General features: G+C 35.4%; 1 protein-coding gene and 1 long non-coding RNA gene across 5 annotated transcripts in view; one reads left to right on the forward strand and one right to left on the reverse strand.

Annotated features, from left to right (window-relative positions):
• LOC149546080 (uncharacterized) overlaps positions 1–21181 on the reverse strand; it is a 46557-nt gene extending 25376 nt beyond the window's left edge. For 2 of the 4 annotated variants that reach the window (XR_016353650.1, XR_016353649.1), the window contains exons 1-2: positions 20933–21181; positions 20725–20798 (exon numbers count right to left, since the gene is read on the reverse strand). Coding sequence is in view for 2 of the 4 variants with exons in the window: in XM_089790990.1 (XP_089647116.1) it covers positions 11354–11626; positions 20725–20754 (303 nt within the window). In the remaining 2 variants the exon portion in view is untranslated. Of the gene's footprint in view, positions 1–11195; positions 11627–20724; positions 20799–20932 lie in introns of those variants that run through there. The other 2 variants (XM_089790990.1, XM_089790989.1) reach the window with 2 other exon arrangements.
• On the forward strand, positions 5065–16720 carry LOC149546081 (uncharacterized). Its single transcript, XR_016353651.1, has 2 exons — positions 5065–5548; positions 16478–16720. It is a non-coding gene; the product is annotated as an uncharacterized LOC149546081 (long non-coding RNA).
• Positions 21182–23950: the final 2769 nt, after the last annotated feature.

A 23950-nucleotide genomic window follows, 5' to 3' on the forward strand; every position in this document is an offset into this window, starting at 1 on the left:
TAACCTCCTGAAGGTGTTGTTCTTGTTCAAGAAGGCCGCTAGAGCCGCCATTGATGACCAGAGCCTCTGAAGGATCAAAGCTCTGGGATAAAAGACCCACCATCTGATCCATATAATCCTGAAGAAATTTCGATCTATCTAGCCCATCATAGAGCCCAAACGAGGCCCTGGTTTCGAAGTTGTGTACAGATCTGTCAAGTCATGAGGTCGAGGTCGAGGACTCAGGGATTGTTGTTGAATTGTTCACATCTCGAGCCATAGAGGATTGATCAGCTCTACTGGGGGCATTGAGTTTGCTTAGCATGCTCTCGATCCACCCTGCAAGGTCCAATGGAACTCGTACGGGGCTGACGGCCGGAACTGTGGTTCATCTTGGTGTAGTTCATATTGGTTTGGGAGATGATGCCTTAGTTCAGGCCATAGACAATCGTTATATGTAACTTTAGACAAGGCAATAATGTTTATTTTAGATGCCAATTACAAAAATGTGTAACCAAAAGGAGGATATGTCTACTCTCATAATGAATTCTTGGTGAACCAAACGGTCCCAAATCAAATCCTAAAACTATAATCTAGATTTCAAGTTCTAGAATCCCAAACTCAGCATTCCGGATGCTAATTCTTAAATTATATTCCAGCAACCAAACGGGCCCTTACTTCTTTCTAATTCAAGTGAACAACTAAACCCTTACGATTCTTCATCCTAATTAACACCTTTAAATTGATCTAGATAGGTCTTCTTAATTAACATATGGACGATCCAATGATGACATTAATAGTCATATCAAGAATCTTAAAGGAAACTTAGGAGACAAACACGGTATCAATTTCTAAGAATAAATACATTTGGAATCATCAATGGATGCAAAACTCAATCATCATAAAAGCAATTAGAGCAACATTATTTTGGTACATACATGCCAATATGATTGAAGCTCCTAGTCCTTGTCTTTCTTGCATTACTCTTCCAATCTCCCTACAAAATCAATTTCCCATTCTTCTTTTTCCGTAGTCCAACAAGGCATTACTACTCAAAAACTAACATACAACTGAAGCATGAACATCAGAAAAAAATTGAAGCCCATTTGAATCAATCACCAACTACAGTTGAAGTCCTTGAACAATCAATTTAGCCATGAAATTTCCAATCAACATCAAATTTCTTATCCGTGGAACAAACCACAATCACTTTGCAAAGTTTCTAAAACAAGCATGGAAAAACTAATCCCATATAAAATTGTTGAAAATGGAGCATTACAACGATAATGTGATTTTTAAAAAAATTTAAATGAATGCTTTTCCCTCCACTGCTATGGAATGCTTTTGTAAATATAAAATATAAAATAATAATAGTAACAAATTTCAATTTTCTAATTATTCATTCATCTATTCAAATGTTAAAGGTGCAAGAATTTGATGAACTTATTATTCTGCACAGAGCTCCTTGTTGAGCTCTCCTTGTTGTAATCTTTTCTGTCTTAATAAATTTTTACCCCTAGTGTTCCAAAAAAAATCTATTCAGAAATAGGCTGAAATTAATTTAATATTTTTTAATACAAAATAATTAAAATAAAAGCATCTAAAATAAGTTTGAAAATAAAGATTGTGAGACTAAAAGTTTCAATAAACATGTTACTGATTTCAAATTGTTAAATTTAAATTATTTACAAATTTTGAACTTAAGTGGAAAATCAAGTCTAAATAACAATAAATTTATAATTGAATTGTCAAATTAAAATTAAATAATATAATTGAGTACAATTAATAAAATAAAAATATTTTAAATTGATATAAATTTGTAAGTTAAATGACAATTATGAAAACTTAAAAATATTTGTGCATATCTAACATAATATACATATAAAAATTTTCATAAAAGATAGTATTCTACATCACTTATGATTTGATTTAATTTGCACATCACAATGTATATTATCATGAATATTCAAGATGTACACAAACATCGTATATGATATCTACTATTTTCTTATCATATGCTGAGTTAGAAATACTACAAATTTGAATTTTATAAAAGTAAAACATATAAAACAAAATTTAATCATATCTTTTATAAATATAAAACTTTATTTAAAACTATTGTTAAAAAACAAATTAATTAAATGTGGCCAAACATCACCATAAGAAGATTTAATTATTGAAGTTCTAGTGTTTATCTACAAAGACATTTAGTTTAAATTGAAACATTACATACAAAAGCCAGATGAATACTATAAGGCCCCATTTGGTTGTTGGAATATGAGTGGAATAGGAAAACGAAATTAGAATATGTTTTATATTCGTTGTTTGGTAAGCTCAATCGGAATTGGGAATAGGAAGACATATTCCAATTTTGCCCCTAAAATGAGCATATGTCTATGCCAAAAAATATATGTTATTGGAATAGGCCATTTCCATTCCCATTCCGATTTTCCATTAAAAAATATTTAAAATTTTTATTATTATTATTTTTTTTTTGAATTTTTTTTTTTAACTTTTACTTTTTGAATTTTTTTTGTTAAATTTTTTTTTAATAACATTTTTTTAAATTATATCTATTTGTTTAAAAAAATGAAAATGAAAATGAATTAACTAAAAAAATAATAAATTAAAAAAAAATTTAAGAAAAATGTTTTTAAAAATACAAAACTTAACCTTATTCCTATTCTATTTTTGTACAACCAAACAATAGATTAATATATTCCTAGTCGAATTCCAAGTGCACCAAACATGATTGGAATTGCCTATTTCTATCTCATTCCTCATTTCCATTCCCATTCCATTTTTCTATTCTAATTTTCTATTCCTATGCTAGCAACCAAATAGGGCCTAAGATTTTCGAGACAAATGTACATTTAAAAGGTTAAAACTAGCGCTTGTACCCCGGTAGGGTCCAAGAGTACAACCGATAGGTGTTGTTGTTGCAATGTGCAGTGGATACATGTTGTTTCCAATTTGTAGCAAGATTTTGCTTCAACAACCACTTTAACGGTTCCATTCAACCATTGATAGGCATCAGGTTCACAAGCTTAATTTTATCAGGAAACAATTTCAGCGGAGCTTTCTCATCTTCCATCTGCAACCCATACATAAATTTGCTTGATCTGACCAGCAACAAGCTATCAGGGAGCCTGCCTTCAAGTGTTTCAAATTGCTCTTCTCTGGGAATCTCAACATTACAAGCAATGATTTCAATGGAGAAATTCCTCAAGACATAGGAAACATCACTGCCTTGGGACAATATCAGGGGATCCCTTCCATCCTCTCTCAGATATTGCAAGGAGTTGAAAATTTTAGATTTGGGAAACAACAAGATTGAAGGGCACATCCTAACTGGATTAAAGAACTTCAACTTGTCTTCCCTGGATTAAAATGCTGCAACAGCACCTGTTATTAATATGTTTAATACAAATTACAAGTATCTAATGGATACAAATACTATTCTCATTTATCTGCTCTGCTGGTAATACAAATACACATGATATTAACCTCCTCTGTTCTATAGGCGGCTTAGTAACTTGGGGTGCAGGCCAAATTTTACATCAAATTAGAGGTGACAAAGATATCGCTTGTAATATCTCGACAAGCAGTTGGAAAACACTTGCTAGACAAAGTTGAGTTGGGTAAAGTTACCAGTAACTGGTGCTGAGTTGGACAAGTTTTCCCCAACCTCTTTGAGAAGCAAGTATCACCACTTTCAGAAGTGATGTCAAACTTGGCAGATGAAGTTGAGTTGGGTAAAGTTACTAGTAATTGGTGCTGAGTTGGACAAGTTTTCCCCAAGGTCTTTGAGAAGCTAACTATCACCGCTTTCAGAAGTGATGTCAGCCTGCAAGTAGAGGTTTCCGTTGGTCACATGTGAGTCAAAATTGTATTCTCCAAAGTCCAAACTAATGTAGTGGGCTTCTTCGCATAATTTTTAGCAATTTCATTGGGAAATACGAGTTCTTAGTTTGAAATCTGTTAATAGAGAGGGAAATATAAGTCATGAGTCTGTAGAAGAAGATTAAGAATCAGTCTATGCAGTGATAAAACAACAATTTTAGGGCCAAACTCTTCAGAATACCCATCTTCAATCAACATGAATATAGTGAAACCTGTGTGTGGAAACTATGTCCAAAGAATGCTCATATTTACTTTTGCAAAATGAAAACAAAGAGAACATGTGTGGAAAACTGTTGCAAAGTTGTGACTACCAACCATAGAAGAATTGTTAACTTATATAAGGAATACCCATCAAATGAAACTAAAGGCTACAAAAAAGGTATCAACAACTACAAAGAGAGGAGTTTAGATATTAAAAAATGCCCCAAAAAGAGAAGCAGAAACACTCATATGGCTCGTAATTCTCAGGAAAGGAACCCAAACCAAGAATTAAGAGGAGTTTCAATCTTTTGTAGTTGGAGCTCTGTTTTTATAGCTAAAATGCAGAAGATGGGTAAAGATAAAGGAAAGGTGAACAACATTCAAAACCAACCAAGAAAAACATTAAAACTCTATCTTCTTTGATCAAGAACATCATAGTTGTGTTTTAGAAAATTTCCAAAAACTACGAAAATAAGAATATAGGAATAACATTGGGGTCCCATGGGCACCCGCTTGCTTAAAAATAGAGCAGGTAACGTTGACCTTTTTTAGGAACATTTAAAAGGGAGCGGTCTCGTGGGCATGGCATTTAAATTTGCTTAAAAAAATTAGCTCCTAAATTGAAGGAAATATTAAAAATATAAATTGTTGTTTTTAGAATTTTTGGTAGGATGATTTCAATTTGGAGGGAAAATGAAGGGTAGGTTCTTGCCAAGTGGCAGAATTCTTCCCTAAACAGTAAGGGCTATTTCCAGCCCCCCCACTTTTGCATCCGCTCAACTAAAAAGTAGGGGCTCCTAATTAATAGGAAAAGATTTGAAATTAAGCTTTAACCCCCCCAAAATATTATCATGGGACCTCCAACTCCTTAAATATAGAGCCCAAGCCCCCCCATGGGACCCCAGGGTAAGAAAATACAGAAAATGGAATCGCATAATGGCATATTACCAAAATGGCTGAGCAAAACCGTTGTCACCCGAGACTTCTCCAACCTGCTGTTGTCCGCCTTTGCTACTATCTACCTAGTTTCCATACGAAGCAAAAGAAAACAATCTAAGAAGGGTTATCGAGAAGTAGTAAGCATATAAAGAGAGTGGAAAGCAGCCCTCGGGGGAAGAATACCTGTTTAATCCATAGCATAACAGTGATCCCTTACAAAAACCCCTAACGTGCCGAATTTATAGGAAACTTGGGCGGTCGAATTGCGGTGGTATATGGCATATCTGTAGAGCCGGCGATGCCCTAACCTTAGGCCATGGCCTCCATCAATCGGTAGACCGAATGTCTATGGCGACACCCGTGGACCCTCCATCCCTCTTGGAAGCAGCTGTCTGTCGACACAGCTGCAATGACAACTCTACCATGGACATCCCGGCGGTGGTAGCAAAACTTCAAACGTTCGGCACCCATAACAAGTAGCAATGCAGGCAGCAGCGTGAGGATTTCCCGGTGGGCTATCACCCAGGTGAAAGCCTATCGGCTAATGAATTAACTTGTGTGTCACTTCATTTAAGCGGTAAAGTTAATGACAACCGAAAAGAGCAACGACAGAAAAACGGTGGTTGGCGACGATAGAAATGGGTGTAATTTGTTAAAGGAAGTATCTGTTAATGATAGCCTTTTTTCATAGTGAATATTTTAGTCTTTGGCCCATCCTGTAGTAAATTTCATTATTTCTTTCTGCCCCTCAATTTTTTAGACAAATTGGCGTATTCGGATATGTTTTTCCTGAAAGATGAAAATATGGCTCAGGGAAAAGGTTCGATGGAAGCAAGAGTAATGGTCAGGAATAGAAAGTTGTCCCCTGTTGCATGCCCCAGGCCAAAAATGCCTCTAGAATCTGGACCCAAAGTGATGCAAAATTGATTGAAAATGATAGCCCTTTCTCTTTTGTCTGAACAATTCATCTTTCCACCTTGTCATCATAAAGGCCTTCTGATTTTTTTGGACAAAGCCTCTGAACAAATAAGCTATTTAGCAGCCGCATAATTCAGATTTCTGCTAAGTGTGCTAACATAAGCTAGAAAAATCTCGGCAGATTCCATGAAAGACATTGAATAAATCAATTTTGAGTAACCCCAATGGACCTTAAAACCTTAAAAGCGCTATTTATTTGTCTGTGGATTTTAGAAGTAACTTAAATCAGTAAACTAGGTAGGTAATAAATGTTTCTAAACATCCATTTTTTTAAGGCTCAAATTGTTTTCCTGTCAAATGCATCTTCTTATGATCTACCATTTTTGCACGAGATGAGGAATTTGGTGAGACCACGAATGATGAGAGTTGCATATATATCTGCAAGTTGTGAAGAAATATAATATTGTAGATCCTAGCCAGGCCAATAGTGTCGCTAGTTCTGATCACTCTGGCACCTCTGCCATCAATGGTGGCATCAATGGTGGTGGGGCTTTTGGATTGTTAAGATTGTCTCATGCTCTTCTAACTATATCATACAAAACCCAAAATATGGCCGAGGGAGGATTATCCAATTTGAAAATACAAAATACATGTTAAACTGTTAAATTGTCGTTTTACAAAACTCAAACAAGTGTTAAAAGAATTCATGGCACGGTCGGATTGACCCTATTGAAACAACAAGATGAGCATTTAAATTTTGATGGAGATTGTTTCCCATTTCTGAAACAAGATGGGAAACAAGTTGTTTCCCATACACAACTGCCTTTAATCAAATAATATTCTTTGTCAAGATTTCTGTTGGTATATAAGTCTTATTCAAGTCTCGATTTTTTGTTTTCTTGATGGTCATATCTTAAACAGGGAAAGTTGAATTTTTTATGGTGCCTTTAATGAAATAATATTCTTTGGCAATAGCATCTATTGGATTTCTGGTGGCGTATAACATGACAAGGTAGATGGCAGATGCCTTCTCCACATGTTCTGTGTATGCAGAAAGCTTAACATTTTGTGTGAATTTTTATCTCTTGTGCATCCATTGCATCTTTCTGGAAAGGCATTAGATTCTGCTCATGCGGAAATGACACAGATATATCTGTGCAACATCTACACCAGTCCTTGCTCAAACATCAATGGAACTCTCTTCAACATTTAAGAATAGTGGGATTACAATTTTATGGTGATTGAACTAGTCTTTCGTGAAGCACCAGATTACCATTTGACCAAAATCCATTTTATTGTTAGCCATGGAGGCTTGTTTGAGGAGTATGACACTTGCACTAAAAGAATAGTCTGAAATTTACTTCAACCTGTCTAACGCATAGAAGAGTCTTCATTGGTTTTTATCAATGAAATGACTTCCTGCTTTCAGACAAGTTTATTCACTTCCTATCCTTTCTCTTTATTTGCATTTTCTATAGTGCACCTAGCTGTAACATTTGTATTAGGCAGGGACTTCCTATCCTTTCACTTCCTATTCTCTCTCTTTATTTGCATTTTCTATAGTGCACCTTGCTGTAACATTTACATTAGGCGAAGACTTCAGCTGCAACATCGCAGCTCTTGTTTTACATGTATTTCAATTGTGCAGATGCTCCTATGTATTTCATGTGAAATCTGAGACTATTATGATTACTATTATGCCAAGGACCAATTTTCATTACTGGAGATGATTTCCAAGTTGCATCCTGTCTATGGTTATGCCTTCTTACTCTGATAAAGAATCAGATATATAAGTTACTAACCGGGTAAACAAACTAAAGTATTTTAAGTCATGATGAGGGGCATTTGTTAAAAAAAGGAGAAAGTAATGTATTCTTTCAAGTAGATCCTCAAGCTCCAGAAAAAAGTAATACGACATCCAAAGATTATAGAAAGCAAATGGAGTCGAAAAACGTTCAGAAGGCTCTTTTTTTTACTCCAGCAAATGTTGTTGAAGATAGTTCAAAGTCTTTTTTCTTTGTTTCATTGATAGGAATTGATCAATTAATCTGGGCACTTTAAATAGTACACCTCAATCATTCTCAGGATGCATTGCCAAAGAATAGTTAAAAGTCTAAGCTCAAGGCTGTTAGAGTTATACGTTCTAACTCTCGTTTGTTGAAAGATGGTTGGACTATTTGAGGTGAGGACAAGGAAAAACTATTCTGGAGTTGCAATTGGAATGGTGTTTTCAGGATAAAATCAGAGAGAAGACAACAATTTTGTTGTCTATCTATAGAATAAAATCAGGGAATTTTTATGAGACTGAAGCTTCTTAGAAGAAGATCTTGCACAAAAATATTTGAAGCTTCAATATTTTGAATAGCTAAAACCCAAGAAAATTTGGTTAGGTAACAAGCTAGAAACACATTGGAAAAAACATCACCACTGTTGCTGAGGGAAGAGACTTAATAAAATACTAGATGGGATCAAACATGCAACAACTATTGTGGTAGGATCTCTAGGAGATCCACAGGAAGCCATAATGAGTACAAGGCAAACTAATGAGTGCATCAGATAGGACTACGTGCACATACACAAGTTTTCTCAAGAGTATAAGATAATGAAAAGAAAAGAGGATGGGAGGTTTATAATCCAATGCACAGGGTAGTTTTCAGTCTTTAGCTTCTTGAAAATGAATGGATGGACTCAATTTAACAGAAAGGTTATTGTGTTCCAATTGATCTTTGTGTGGAGAGGATATTCAAGTATTCAGTAACCCTGGAGCCCAAGAAAGACTCGGTTCTCGAAAATTCACCTCTAGAGTTTTCCAAATCGCATGAATTTGGATTAATCCTTGTACCTAAATGTTACTAGTACTTGAAAATAAAAATAAAATATTACCAGTACTTGAGCTTAAAAAAGACCAAGCAAATTGTTTAGAAAATTTTTTAATAGTCTTGCATGCAATTAAGTTGGTGTTTTGAGACACCTTTCCTTCCCCTCATAGATATAGGGTAAACATATCTTCTGTGTTTTTAGAAGTATTCTTGGATACAAGGCAAGTGATTGGAGACATGACATAATGATTAGTCTCAACTTCCATCCAGGTAGTGAAAATGGTCCCTTATCCTTTGGATTCAATTTCATTCGTGCAATGCATATTTGTACAATGAAGAAGGGGTAGTATTGAATTATTAGTAGTCATAGAAATCATAGTTTTGAGCAAATATGGATCTACAATCCTTCAAGGATAAAATATCAGATATGAGTTTGATTCAGAATTCGTCATTATGATATTTTGGAAACCAATTTTTTTACAGTTCAAAGTCATTTTCAAACTGATGTCAAATTTAAGAGGGCAAAGGAAACAAACCCTGTTGCCATCTGGCAATGATAATCTCTGGTGCCAAGCATATCATATCGCTATACATAAAAGAGAAATAATTATGTATCTACGTCAAAACCAGCTTGCTTTCCCACTACTGGATATAAAGTATAATATTAATATACTAAAAAAATCAGAACACAATGACTAATTCTCAATTTCAAGGCCTGTGAATTTGTTACCGACTTTTCATTTAGCTTTCGAGAGATAAACATGTTGGGAAGTGTTCAGCATATTCTTTCAGAATAGCTGACATGATCTAAATAGTAGCAGCTTTCTTTCTTTTTTTAAATGCCAGACAAAACAAATATATAGAAGAAACTCTAAAAAAACACAAATATATAATCTACTCAGTCTATATTTTCTTCTGTGTATTTCAAAATAGTATAAAGAAAAGATAATCATAACACAGCCTATCAGCTATAGAGTAAAAGCATCACAACAAAACTTCAGCCACATAAAGTCGAATGTTAGCACTGCTGTAGAAAGCTATGTCTACACCACAGAGTTCCCCCTTGACATCTCAGGTAATGAGTTCCCCCTTGACATCTCAGGGAATGATACAGCAGTGTAGATTGCCTTTCAACCAGCGACCTTAAAGAGTAAGTTCTCTTGAATTTTTATTTATTAGTTTTTTCTCTGTTTTAGATTTTTTCCAAAGGGATTTGAAAAATGTGAAGATAAATGCTATAGATGGCTTAAACATTATACACTAAGTTAAATAGTCAAAGTTGACTTATTTTCCTAAGCTTAATTTTTTCTTAATGTATAATGTTTAAGAGTGATGGACAAATGCCAGTTATCTCTGCGAATTAGTCAGGAGGCAGGTCGAGCAAGGCATTAGGACAGGGAATGGATATGTGAATGATGAGAAAACTTTCAGAGGCTTCCCTGTGGTGGGACATAATTAGCAAATGCAGACTTCCTTAGGTTGTCAGAATAATACCCAAATTTTGAATAATAAGGGAAACCATGTCCATGGAAGGGAAAGGAATTAAAAAGCAATGATATTTCCATTGCAATTCCTCTGATTCAGAATAAGGGAATCGAAATGATTTGTGTTTGATTCATACTAAGGGAACCAATTGGTATGCAGAATTATATTTTCAGATACACTTTGACATAGTGCAAAAAATATCACTTGAATGGAACTAAGAGAACCCAAAAATAAAGTGCAAACTAAAACATGTGATTGATAAGGGTGTATGAGACATGTGATTGAACACAGAGAGGGGAACGTTTGCATTGAAAAGTTAGAGGCCAGAAACAGGAGGGAGCAAATAAATTGAGTATGGAATTTCAGAATGGAATTTGAAGTCATCCCTGTGTTGAGTGATGGAAGTGGAGGTGCAGAGTATAATGTCAGCACGAGAAGATATTGGGTTTGGAAAGGAGAATGGCGATGCTGATTGCATATGCCTGTGCAGTTGTTCGGTTGAGGATTCTATTATGAAATGGAATATGTAGCAGACTGGAAAGGAGCATTTTTGATATGTAGTACAATAATAATTTGGATGGTTATGCACAGTGTATAAAATTCAATTATCAGTTGGATTTGTAATGAAATTGTATCAGTTTTTGTATGAAAACGGAAATCAATTAAATTTGAAGGAAAAATTTGTTTTCCATGAAATTGAAAATTTCTGTATACAACCATTTATTTTATCTTCCATGATTGGATATTAATAATATTAAAAAAGGTGTTTGCAAAAATAGATTAACAATGTAATGAACCAGTTCTAGACTAACATTGCCACATCATCTATCAACGGAATTTGCGGAAGAAAAACCGATAGCGTAAAAGTGAAAAATTCAAACTAATCATTAACAATAATTAATGAATACAACAATAAAATGCTGAACATCGATTACTCTTTATGTATCCATGTTAAGACATACATCATTACAGATTGCTGATCCAACTTACAACATTACAACAGTTACATATAATTTATAATTTACTGATCAGACATACAGCATTTACATATATTTATAATTTGGGCATCAACTTTCCAGCTATTCATAACTTGAGTTTCAATGACATAATTAAGTACATTTCAAATGATGAGCAAAACAATCAAACTGAGATGACATTTCCATTGTGTTCTTCAGCGAATCCAGTCTCCAAAGCTCTAGGATGTCTCCCACCTGCGTCCTGAGACAGAAGTGTGGCCCAGGCGCTTTAACCTCACCAACCACGGAGTGAAATACTCCCCCGTGATTCTTCCTGACATGAAGAATTCCCCGACCCTGGCACAAGAAGCCTAGCTGCCCAGAACATGATGGATCGGATGGATCTGGTGTGACCGTGTAACATTTCTACATTGCAACCATGTGCCTAGTAGTCTAAACACGGAATGTAGCTTGGAAATAAAAATAAACTACACATATACACATATGTAATAAAGCCAAATAAACATAACCATATACACATATGCAATATCTGGAAAACAAAATGGCTTGGCCAAGCACTTATAAAATCCAGAATTACCTGTAGAAGAAACAAAAACAGCATGTATCCATTCTAGAGAAAGGGCGGATAGAGAAACTAAACATGAAGATATCCATCTATCTGTCCCATAATCGCTACAGTACACCCAGCCATGAAGGAAATACATGTCCACACACTGATTCTCAACAAGAGGTTTGATGAATAAAATTATAGCATGAAACGTATATCCATTCTTTCTTATGTTTCAGTCTAAATAACAATGCTGAGGGAATAATTATGCGACTAAGGGCAACCATAGTATCGCTAAAAAACATACAAAAATAACCTCAACAGCCATTGACTATTCCATTAAACATTTAATTGTTGGAATGCATACAGAAAGTCTCAAACAGCTATTGACTACCCCATTAAACATTTGATTGCAAATTTTAATTAGAAAAAATACTTGCAAAATCATTAAGAACTTAAATGTTTATACACTGGAATATCTAACAGCCAGACTTTCTAAAAAGCTGAAAACATTACCTTTAAGGTATATTGAAATTTTACTGGTAAAGTCATAATATTGTCAACAGTAATCATTATGGAAACATTCAGACACTTAGTTCAACAATTAGATCATTGCCTACATCTATCATGCAGAGATGTCTGTTTCAGTTTCCACACTCTAACATTTAGTTAATACTCATAACTATCCTCTTAAGCAGAACTATAGTTTTCCATCGTATAATTACTCGTAGTGTCTCTATAAAAAAATTAGTAACAACAATATTTCCAAGGGAATACAGTACAGATCTATAGCAGCAGCAATTAAATCCAATTACTCAGATTACAACATTATAAAAATCTCAAGTCAGAAAACTAGAATGCTCCCAAGAAGGAAACCATTATGCTATTAAGTGTCCACAAGGAGTTGATAAGAAGGACTTTCCTCCGCAACACCGCATCCATGCTGCAATTGATCATAGGTAGTTGGATTATCAGCCACTCCCATTCAGATGACTGGTACGCTTTTTGGTTACCCTATTTCTATCCTAATAGATACTGGTGCTACTGAATGTTTTGTAGATCCTAAGATATTAGCTAAGATACTTGTTAGGGCTGGTTTTATGGCTGAACCTTGGACTATAGAGTATGGTAACAGGGCTGAACGCAAGGTAGAGCAATGCTTATCATGCAGTGAGTTGGAACTCCCTAGCTTTTGAACAGAGGTCAACTTGTATGTAGCACCTTTGGGCTCATATGATGTCATCTTAGGTATTAATTGGTTAAGTGAGCATCAGGCCTTGGTGGACTGTCAAGATAAGGTGATTTTATGTCTTGATGACACTGGGTATTCAGTGACACTAAATGGTGTTAAACGACCTTTGGAATTGAGGCAAATTTCAACACTGCAATTGAAGAAAGCCAAAAGGAAGGGGTGTCAGTTGTATGTTGCCCATATTAAGAATCTGGATGAGACTCCACCTCGAATAGAGTATCACCCTATTTTACAAGAATTTAGAGATGTATTTCTAGATGATTTGCCCGAACTACCCCCTAAAAGGGAGTTTGATTTCTCTATCGATCTTGTTCCAGGAGAAGAACCTCAATCAAAGGTTCCCTACCGCATGACTTCTACAAAAATGTATGAATTGAATATTTAGTTACAAGAACTTTTGGATAAAGGGTTCATACGTCCTAGTGTATCACCATGGGGAGCTCCTGTAATTTTTGTCAAAAAGAAGGATGGTACCTTAAGGCTATGCATTGATTATTGCATGTTGAATAAGGTGACCATAAAGAATCGATACCCTCTACCAAGGATTGATGAACTTTTCGATCAAATGAAGGGAGCAACCGTATTCTCCAAGATTGATTCGCGATCCAGGTATCACCAACTTCAAATTCGTTAGGAAGACATCTAAGACATTGTTCAGAACAAGATATGGCCATTATGAGTTTGTAGTCTTACCTTTTGGACTAACAAACGCACCAGCTGCTTTTATGAACCTGATGAACAATGTTTTCAAAGATTGTCTTGATAAATTCATGGAGATATTCATTGATGACATACTAATATACTCCAAGAATTTGGAAGAGCACGAAGAACATTTGCACATAGTGTTGCAGCAATTGAGAGACAAGAAACTTTATGGAAAACTCTCTCTCTAAGTGTTCCTTTTATAAAAATGAGATCCATTACTCGGGACACATTTTGTTGGCTGAAGGCATCGTCGTGGACCCCACAAAGATCAAAGCCATCCTTGAATGGCGAACTCCGTAGAAAGTAAGTGAAGTTAGGAGTTTTATGGGTCTTGCCAGGTATTATAGAAAATTTTTTGAAGGATTTTCCCGCATAGCAGCACTGTTTACATCTCTTCAACGCAAGGGAAAGAGGTTTGTGTGGACAGAAGCATGTGAGAAAGCTTTCCACTTACTTAAGGAAAAACTCACTACAACTCCTATTTTGATTATTCCAGACCCAAATGGGCATTTTGTTGTCACCATAGATGCTTTTGGAGATGGGCTTGGGGGTGTTTTGATGCAGGATGGGAAGGTTGTTGCTTATGAGTCCAGGAAACTCAAATCTCATGAAGCAAATAATGCTCCTCATGATTTAGAATTGACTGCGATAGTACATGCCTTGCAAATGTGGTGGCATTACTTATTGGGGAAGCCATTTGAGCTTAAGACTGATCATATGGGGTTGAGGTACATTTTCACTCAACCTAATCTAAATGCTCGACAGAGATGATGGCTCGAATTCTTTAGTGAATATGATTTCGGCATCGAGTATATTAAGGGTAAAGAAAATAGAGTAGCAGATGCACTTAGCCGTAGAAGACATATTACTGCTATCTCTACATCTCGAACACGCATGAGAGAGTATATTCTTTAGTACCTTCCTGGAGATACCCATTATGAATGGGTAAAGTCAGTTTTGGATACGGATGCTTCTGACTCACAATTTGATGACTATTCTTTGGATGAGGACGGTCTACATAAATATCAGAATAGGATTTATGTTCCCGATCGTGAAGGGTTACGAAAAGTTGTACTTGAGGAGATGCATAAGACTCCATTTTTAGGGCATCCAGGGGTGTAAACAAAATGATGGTTGATTTGAGACCTTTATACTTTTGGCCAGGACTCAAGCAAGATGTGATAGAATATGTAGCCCAGTGTTTAGAATGCCAGCGTGTCAAGACTAAGCATGCCCATCTGGCAGGTCTTCTGTATCCCCACGAGATTTCGCAGTATAAATGGCAAGTTATCAGCATGGATTTTGTACAGGGTTTACCTATGACTCAACACAAGCATGATGTCATCTTAGTCGTAGTTGACAAGCTGACTAAGGTTACCCATTTTATTCCTAGCAGTCTGAAGGACAGATCTCTGGTGTTAGCAAGTAAGTTTGTTCAAGAAATTTTTCGATTGCATGGTATCCCAGAGACCATTATTTCTGACAGGGACAACTGAATGACTTCAAGGTTTTGGACAACCTTGAACGTTGCTTTGGGTACACGTTTGAATTTTAGTACAGCATACCACCCTAAGACTGATGGTCAAACAGAGCAGGTGAATCAGGGACTGGAAGATTTATTACACATGTACTACATGGATCAACAGTACAAATGGGAGGAATACCTTCCATTGGTGGAGTTTGCCTATAATAACTCCTATCATTCATCTTTGGGTATGGTCCCATTTGAGGCTTTCTATGGATAGAGATGTCGGACTCCTATTAGTTGGGATAGGATTGAGGACAGGATTATTGTAGGTCCTGAGATGCTAAGAGAAATGGAAGAATAGGTAACCCTAATTCGTGGTCGATTGACGGAAGCAGTAGATCGACAAAAGAGTTATGTGGACAAGAAATGCACCTTCCACTAGTTCCAAACTAGGGATAAGGTATTCTTGAGGGTTAGACTGCAAAAGGTTTAATCTCGTTCGGCAAGAGTTCAAAGCTTGCTCCAAGATTTGTTGGCTCGTTTGAGGTCCTAGAAGTCATCAACCTAGTTTCTTATCGGTTTGCTCTATCGCCTGCTTTAGCCCACATTCATAATGTCTTTCACGTGTCTTTGCTTAAACCCTATTATCCTACTATATCTCACATTCTTGATTGGCATGCATTACAGGTACAGGATCCAGGGGTGATGACAGTTCAACCCACTCGAATCATTGAGTGGCGTACCCTCAAGGTATGAGATAGGGATATACTCCAGTGTAAGGTCCAATGGGACTAGTTCGGGGTGGATAGTGCCACTTGGGAAGATGTTGAGGAATTACAAAAATCTTTTCCCCGTCTTTTTGTATAGCTGTTTTATTTCAAATTAGATAACAGTTTTGGTATGTGTATATAAAATTTTGTTGTAAAGGACATCGGGACGATGCCTTTTCCTAGTGGGGAAGGATGTCATGTCTCGCCCTAAAACCTTTTCTTTTCTTGCTTATGTGGCCATGTTGACTTGGTCAAAATGGATTAAAACTTAATTTTAGATAAATGCAAGTTAATATTTTAGATTTCCAAAAATGAAATGATTTATTTTTCTATGGATGTGCATGAGATATTACATTACGATGATTATGGCATTTTATGTATTCTTAAATGTAATGTTTATATCTATGATTTAGTTAATGATTACTACTTAATGATGATGTAATTAAATTGTGATACATTGATTTCAACTGATACTGACTCTTTGTTATGGTTGCGAATGTCTGAGTGGATGCAGGGATTGTCACAACGGAAGTGTGGTTGAGGTAGAGAAGGCTAGCCTCGTGGAAGGGAATGTGTCGGATATCTGTGCGACCACACACACATCATGTAGCATTTATGTTGTTGTTTGTTATATTTCTGGAACTAACCTTGAAAGATCGAAATGAAGTAAATGTTTCATTTGATTTAGAAAATATATATTTAAAAGATGTAGGATAGAACGTGTATATATTTTAATATGCATATATTTGGAGTTTAATGTTTGTTTGTTTTTTCATTTAAAAAAAAAAAGAAAGTTTGATTGATTAAAGGAAACTTAGAAATACAATTGTCTTTTACCTATCCATAGACATGTGTGTTTATTAAATGGGATGGTTTTCAAAATTTCATAAGGAAACAAAAACAATTCTTGTTTTACAATCAATAAAAGGTCATCAGGAGGGGGAAAATGGAGAGCATTTTTAGGTTAGTTATTGTTTTGTGGGAAGTTATTTGTTTTTAAAAGGGGGCTAAGAGTTTTGGAAAGAGAAGAACAGTGGCAGACTGGAATGCTAAGGGGGGAATCAATAGCAAGTTAGGAGCACTGCGGTTCTTGGAAAAATAGGGCAGGGGCGGTGCTCAAGGGAGAGGGCAGAAGGAGCAAACTGGAACAGCAGCGGCGACAACAACTGGAGCCCACAATTTCAGGTTCCCTTCTTGTTTTATTCATTCTTTCTGTATGCCAATTAATTGTGTGGAAGAATATCTTGGAAATAGTGTTGTTAAGTGTGGAAACAATTTGTCTTAGTGAGTGTTAGCTTGTATTCCTCTATCTGTCTAAGGCTGTGTTGAAGCCATTATTAATTTATTGGTGTATAAATGACTTGACTCGACTGAAACTTTTCTCTTTAAACTGCAACATTACTATAGACTTAGGTTATGTGTGAGTAGAATTGAAAGATTCCTGGTGCGGACTGAAACATTCAACCACGGAAACATATAACTGTAGGTTATTATTGTAAACAAAAGCACAAAACTTAGAAGACCCCATAGGCTTAACCTGTAGGTTATAATAAGCATTATTCTAGATTCACGTGCATTTATGGGTTCTTGTTCTAAGTTGAAAGAAACATTGATATTTGGGTTACAGTTTTAGATTCTAAGGGTTGTATTGGTGATGCTATTATGGAATTTGAACCCTGAATGATTAGTTATGTTCTTTATGTCTTTAAACTAATGCAAGACTGCTAGGTTCTTCTTGATATGTACTCTGGGTTATACGTATTATATACAGAAAAACCCCAGGGACTTAAGCATAGATGGGACAAAACCCTGCCAAATATCAAGACAGTATCCCTTTGTCATCTTTAATTGTGCACTTAAATCCTCTACATAACTCACATTAGTGCTAGTTTGAAGTACTCTATTGCCGTGTGTGGAAGTGGACACCATATGAAATTAAGCCTTCTTGGGAGCATTCCAATTTTCTGACTTGAGGTTGTTATAACGTTGTAATCTGAGTAATTGGATTTAATTGCTGCTGCTATAAATCTGTATTGTATTCCCTTGGAAATATTTTTGTTACTAATTTTTTTCTAGAGACACTAAGAGTAATTATACAATGGCAAACTATAGTTCTACTTAAGAGGATAGTCATGAGTATTAACTAAATGTTAGAGTGTGAAAATTGAAACAGACATCTCTGCATGATAGATGTAGGCAATGATCTAATTGTTGAGCTAAGTGTCCGAATGTTTCCATAATGATTACTGTTGACAATATTATGACTTCACAAGTAAAATTTTTGTGTACCTTAAAGGTTATGTTTTCAGCTTTTTAGAAAATCTGGCTGTTAGATATTCTAGTGTATAAACATTTAACTTCTTAACGATATTGCGAGTATTTTCTCTCATTAAAATTTGCAATCAAATGTTTAATGGGGTAGTCAATGGCTGTTTTAGACTTTTTGTATGCATTCCAACAATCAAATGTTTAATAGAATAGTCAATGGCTATTGAGTTTATTTTTGTATGTTTTTCAGTGATATTATGGTTGCCCTTAGTCGCATAATTATTCCCTCAGCATTGTTATTTAGACTGAAACATAGGAAAGAATCGATATACATTTCATGCTATAATATTTGTCATCAAATAGCTTTAATTCAAACCTCTTGTTGAGAATCAGCGTGTGGACATGTATATCCTCCATGGCTAGGTGTACTGTAGCGATTATGGGACAGGTAGATGGATATCTTCATGTTTAGTTTCTCTATCTGCCAGTTTTGTAGAATGGATACATGCTGTTCTTGTTTCTTCTACACGTAATTTTGGATTTTATAAGTGCTTGGCCAAACCATTTTTTTCCCAGATATTGCATATGTGTACATGGTTATGCTTATTTGGTTTTACTACATATGTGTAGATGTGTAGTTTATTTTTATTTTCCAGCTACATTCCGTGTTTAGACTACTAGGCACATGGTTGCAATGTAAAAATGTTACACGATCGCACCAAATCCATCCGATCCATTCTATTTCAGTAAGCTAGGCTTCTTTCTCATACCAAGGTCGGGGAATTCTTCATGTCAAGAAGAATCCCGGGGGAGTACTTCACTCCGTGGTTGGTGAGGTTAAAGCGCCTAGGCCACACTTCCATCTCAGGATGCAGGTGGGAGACGTCCTATAGCTTTGGAGACTAGATTCGCTGAAGAACACAATGGAAATGTCATCTCAGTTTGATAGTTTTGCTCATCATTTGAGATGTACTTAATTATGTCGTTGTAACTCAAGTTCTGAATAGCTGGAAAACTGATGCCCAAATTGTAAATATATGTAAATGTTGTATGTTTGATCAGCAAATTATAAATTATATGTAACTGTTGTAGTGATGTAAGTTGGATCAGCAATCTGTAATGATGTATGTCTTAACATAGATACATAAAGAGTAATCGATGTTCAGCATTTTACTGTTGTATTCATTAATTATTGTTAATGATTAGTTTGAATTTTCCACTTTTACGCTATTGGTTTTTTTCCTACAAATTCCATTGATAGATGATGTGGCAATGTTAGTCTAGAACTGGTTCATTACAATCAATATGAAAAAATAGATTACCAATATGAAAGAAATGTCATCTGTAATTGAATGAGCAGGTTAATAAAGAGAGGAAGAATTGGATCCATTAATTTTGTTTGAAAAAAGCAGCAGAAATTTGGTATTTGTCCACTCTAACAAGATTTAAATAAGTAATAAATAACAAGCATATGAATTATGATAATAAAGAAAATTCAAATCAGCCCAATTTGAGAATTAGCTGAAATGCGTGCATTCATCAATTTCTGTTATCTGCTATTTATCAAGCCTGCCAGACTGTTTGGACAATCGAGGTGTCTTAGGCCAGAAAATGGTGAATGCCTTAGAGCAATGGGAAAAGAGGACTTTCTGGTTGTCCAGCCTGGATATTGTGAAGACACATCTGCAAGGTAAATGCTGGTGCTCCCAATGGAAAGGAGGAAATGGGGAATTATCCTCATGGAGGGAATAATGTTATCTGATTTTGTGGAATAGGGTTTTTATATCTATCAAATTTCCCAATCTAAACGCATGTGGAAGGTTGCCATGATTTGCATTTCAGATTTCATATTACTCTGAGAACAATTAAACATTCAGATAACAAAACTACTTTTCCATGGACCAAAAAATGCATGATTCACAGAAATTCCTCTTAAAACTGGAGTCTACCTCTTAAAAGCATGAGTCAAACTCAAGAAAGACTCAGATCTGGAAAATTTGTTTCTAGAGTTTGCCAAATCACATGAGGTCTGGTTAATGAATTGTTGCCCTTCGTTCTCAACAATTAAATATTTGCATAATAAAACTACTTCTCCATGACCCAAAAAAGCATGATTCGGACAAAGTTCTTTTAAAACCGGAATCTACCTCAAAACTTCTTAAATTCGGCATACGTTTGGTTTATTACATGGCTCTCTTATAATCACAAAATGGCTCTCTTCTATGAGCTCTTATAATGGTTGCCTACCTACATATCTTCACAGAAAATTCCAAATCAGGTGCACACGGGTCTTCTTAATTAGCACCAAGGTTTCCAGTCAAGCATCTTAAAAGAAAATTTAAGAGGCAAACAGGGTGATTTCAACAATAAATTCTTAATGCAGTGAATTTTATTTTTGAACCCATCCTCTTAATCAAGTAACATTGGATTTAACAGTGGATGCAAAACTAAATCATTACAAAAGCAATTTGGGCATAAGTATTTGATAAATACCTGCCAGTATGATTGAAGCTCACTGTGCATTCACCATTCATCATGAAACATAGCACTTCTTCAGGGTTTCTCCACTATTCAACCCAAAACACGCAAACCCATTAAAATATAGCAATTCTACTCCCACACATTAAAATGACACCCATTCAGCATGCATTTCCAATTAACCAGAATGCTAAAAATTTTAGAATGATAAAAAAAGCTCCACCTCTGGATCCATCATTAAACCTCATTTAAAGCTCAAATAATGGAGATCCATTGTAGCTGCCCAAATCCATCGCCATGATATTTCCAGCGCTCCATCTCATCTATTACAGGCAAGTTCAACAGCATCCAATCTCCTACATCGCCATAAAATTACAGGCAAATTAAACACCTTTTCTCCCTCCTTTTCGATTTCCTACATCGCCACTGGCAAATTAAACAGATCACAAAAGTTGACAGTATGTAAATTTTCTAGAAGAGCATGGAAAAAGATGTCATCAATGCCCATATAAAACTGTTGAAAAATGGAGTGTCTCCAACGGTAACATATTTTAAATTCAAGGTACGATATTTGATTTTTTGTTGATCGGTAACATGATTTTAAAAAAAAAATCCGAACGCTTTTTGAGTAGACTAGCATCGAAAGCTTTTTGGAACACTAAATATAAAATAATAATAATAACTAGCTTATATATATCTCTATATATATTACGCCGAGAGTAATCGTTCTCGAGGTGCCTATTTTCATTTAATCCCAAGGTTATTTTAATCACAGTTGGGATTTATGAAAAATGAAAATAGGCGCCTCGAGAATGATTACTCTCGACGTAATATATATAGAGGTATATATAAGCTAGTGGCAATCACGGCGCAATAGGAAAAGTATTTTAAATTTTTTTTCTTTTTTTTTAAGGTAAGTGCTGAATTATTTATTTCTTTTTAAATACAATTGTATAAACTTACTATAAAATTATTCTTGAATATTTTATTTTTTAATTCTATATATGGTGTTTATTTGCATCACTTTAATTTAGTTTTATTTTAAGCATATTGTTACGTAAAATGTTATATTGAAGAGTAGAGTTATAGTTAGGGTTAGGGTTAGTGTTAGGGTTGGGGCTATTGTTAGGGTTTGAGTTATGGATAGGGTTAGAGTTACGGTTAGGAATAGAGTTACAATTAGAGTCAGGATTAGCATTAGGGTTAGGGCTAGGGTTATTTTTAGGATTATGAATCTTGTTAGGGTTATAGTTAAGGTTAGGTTTAGAATTAGAGTTAGAGTTAATGTTAGGATTAGGGTTAGAATTTGGGTTACAAATATAGTGAGGGTTAGAATTAGAGTTAGGGTTAGGGTTAAGGAAAGGGCGAGGGTAAGAATAAGGGTTTAGGTTAAACATATATAGTTAGGGTTAGGATTAGAATTAGAGTTAGGGTTTGAGTTAGAGGTAGAGTTAGAATTGGAGCTCGAATAAGGGCTAGAGTTAGAGTTTAAATTAGGGTTTAAATTAGGCTTAGGGTTAGGGTTAAAATTAGATTTACGGTTAGAGTTAGAGAAAGGGGTAGAGAAAGGGTTAGTTTTAGGGTGATGGTTAAGGTTAGGTTTATATTTAGAGTTAGGGTTGTATATAGAGTTACATCAGGGTTAAGGTTAGGGTAAGGGTTTGAGTTGGGGTTAAGGTTAGGGTTAGGGCTATGGTTTTCATCTAGATTAAAGTAAGGGTTAAGGTTAGAGTTAGAGTTTTGAGTCAGGGTTAAGGTTAGAGTTAGGGTTAGGTTATGGTTTTAGTGAAGGTTAAACTAAGGATTAGGGTTAGGATTAGAATCTAATTATGGTAGAGTTAGATTTACAGTTAGGGTTATATTTAGGGTTAGAGTTAGGGGTAGGATTATGGTTTAAAAAAAGTAAATTTATTTTTGGCATATTGTAATGTAAAATTTATAGTCAAACATAGATATATGGTTAGGGACAAAGTTACCATGACAATTAATATTAACCTTAGGGATAGAATAAGGGTTAGGGTTAGCATTAGGGTTAGTGATGGAGTTAGGGTTAGGGTTTGAGTTATGGTTAAGGTTAGGGTTAGAGTTACGGTTATGGTTATTGTTAGAGTTATGGTTAAGGTTTGGGTTAGAGTTATGTTTATGGTTAAGGTTAGGGTTAGAGTTATGGTTATGGTTAAGGTTTGGATTAGAGTTATGTTTATGGTTAATGTTAGGGTTAGAGTTATGGTCATAGTTAAGGTTAGGGTTAAAGTTATGGTTATGGTTAGGGTTAGTGTTATAGTAAGGCTAGGGTTAGGGTTTGAGTCAAGGTTAAGGTTAGAGTGAAGGTTAGAGTTTGAGTCAAGATTAAAGTAAGGGTTAGGGTTAGGGTTAGAGTCCAATTATGGTAGTGTTAGATTTAGGATTAGAGTTATGCTCATGGTTAAGGTTGGGGTTAGGGTTAGGGTTATTATAGGGCTCGAGTTAGGGTTATTGTAGGGATAGGGTTAGGGTTTGAGTTAGGGTTAAGATTAGGTTTAGGATTAGGGTTAGGGTTTTAGTTAGGATTAAAGTTAGGGTTAGGGTTAGGGTTAGAGTCTAGTTATGGTAGAGTTAGATTTAGGGTTAGAGTTAGGCATAGAGTTATGTTTATGGTTAAGTTTAGGGTTAGAGTTATGCTCATGGTTAAGGTTAGGGTTAGACTTATGGTTATGGTTAGGGTTAGGGTTATAGTAGGGCCAGGGTTAGGGTTAGGGCTTGAGTAAGGGTTAAGGTTCTAGAGTTATGGTTAGGGAAAAGTTTTAAGCCAAGATTAAAGTTAGGGTTAGGGTTATGGTTAGAGCCCAATTATGGTAGAGTTAGATTAGGGTTAGAGTTAGGGACAAATTAATGTTTATGGTTAAGGTTAGTGTTAAAGTTAGGGTTAGGGTTAGTGTTAGAGTTAAGGTTAGGGTTAAGGTTAGAATTAAGGTTGGAGTTAGTGTTAAGGTTAGGGTTAGGGTTAGAGTTAAAGTTAGAGTTAGCATTAGGATGAAAATTAGGGTAAGGGATAGGGTTTGAATTAGAATTAGGGTTCTTGTTAGGGTTAGAGTTACAGTTAGGGTTAGAGTTAGAGTTAGGGTTAGGGTTAGGTTTAAAATTAGAGTTAGAGTTGGGATTTAGGGTTAGAAATATAGTCAGGAATAGAGATAGAGTTAGGGTTAGGATAAGGTTAAGAATTAGGGTGAGGGTTAGAATTAGGGTTACAAATATAGTTAGG

Source organism: Cupressus sempervirens, chromosome 7, assembly GCF_028749045.1.
Source record: "Cupressus sempervirens isolate cs-2001-9-10 chromosome 7, ASM2874904v1, whole genome shotgun sequence".
NCBI lineage: Eukaryota > Viridiplantae > Streptophyta > Pinopsida > Cupressales > Cupressaceae > Cupressus > Cupressus sempervirens.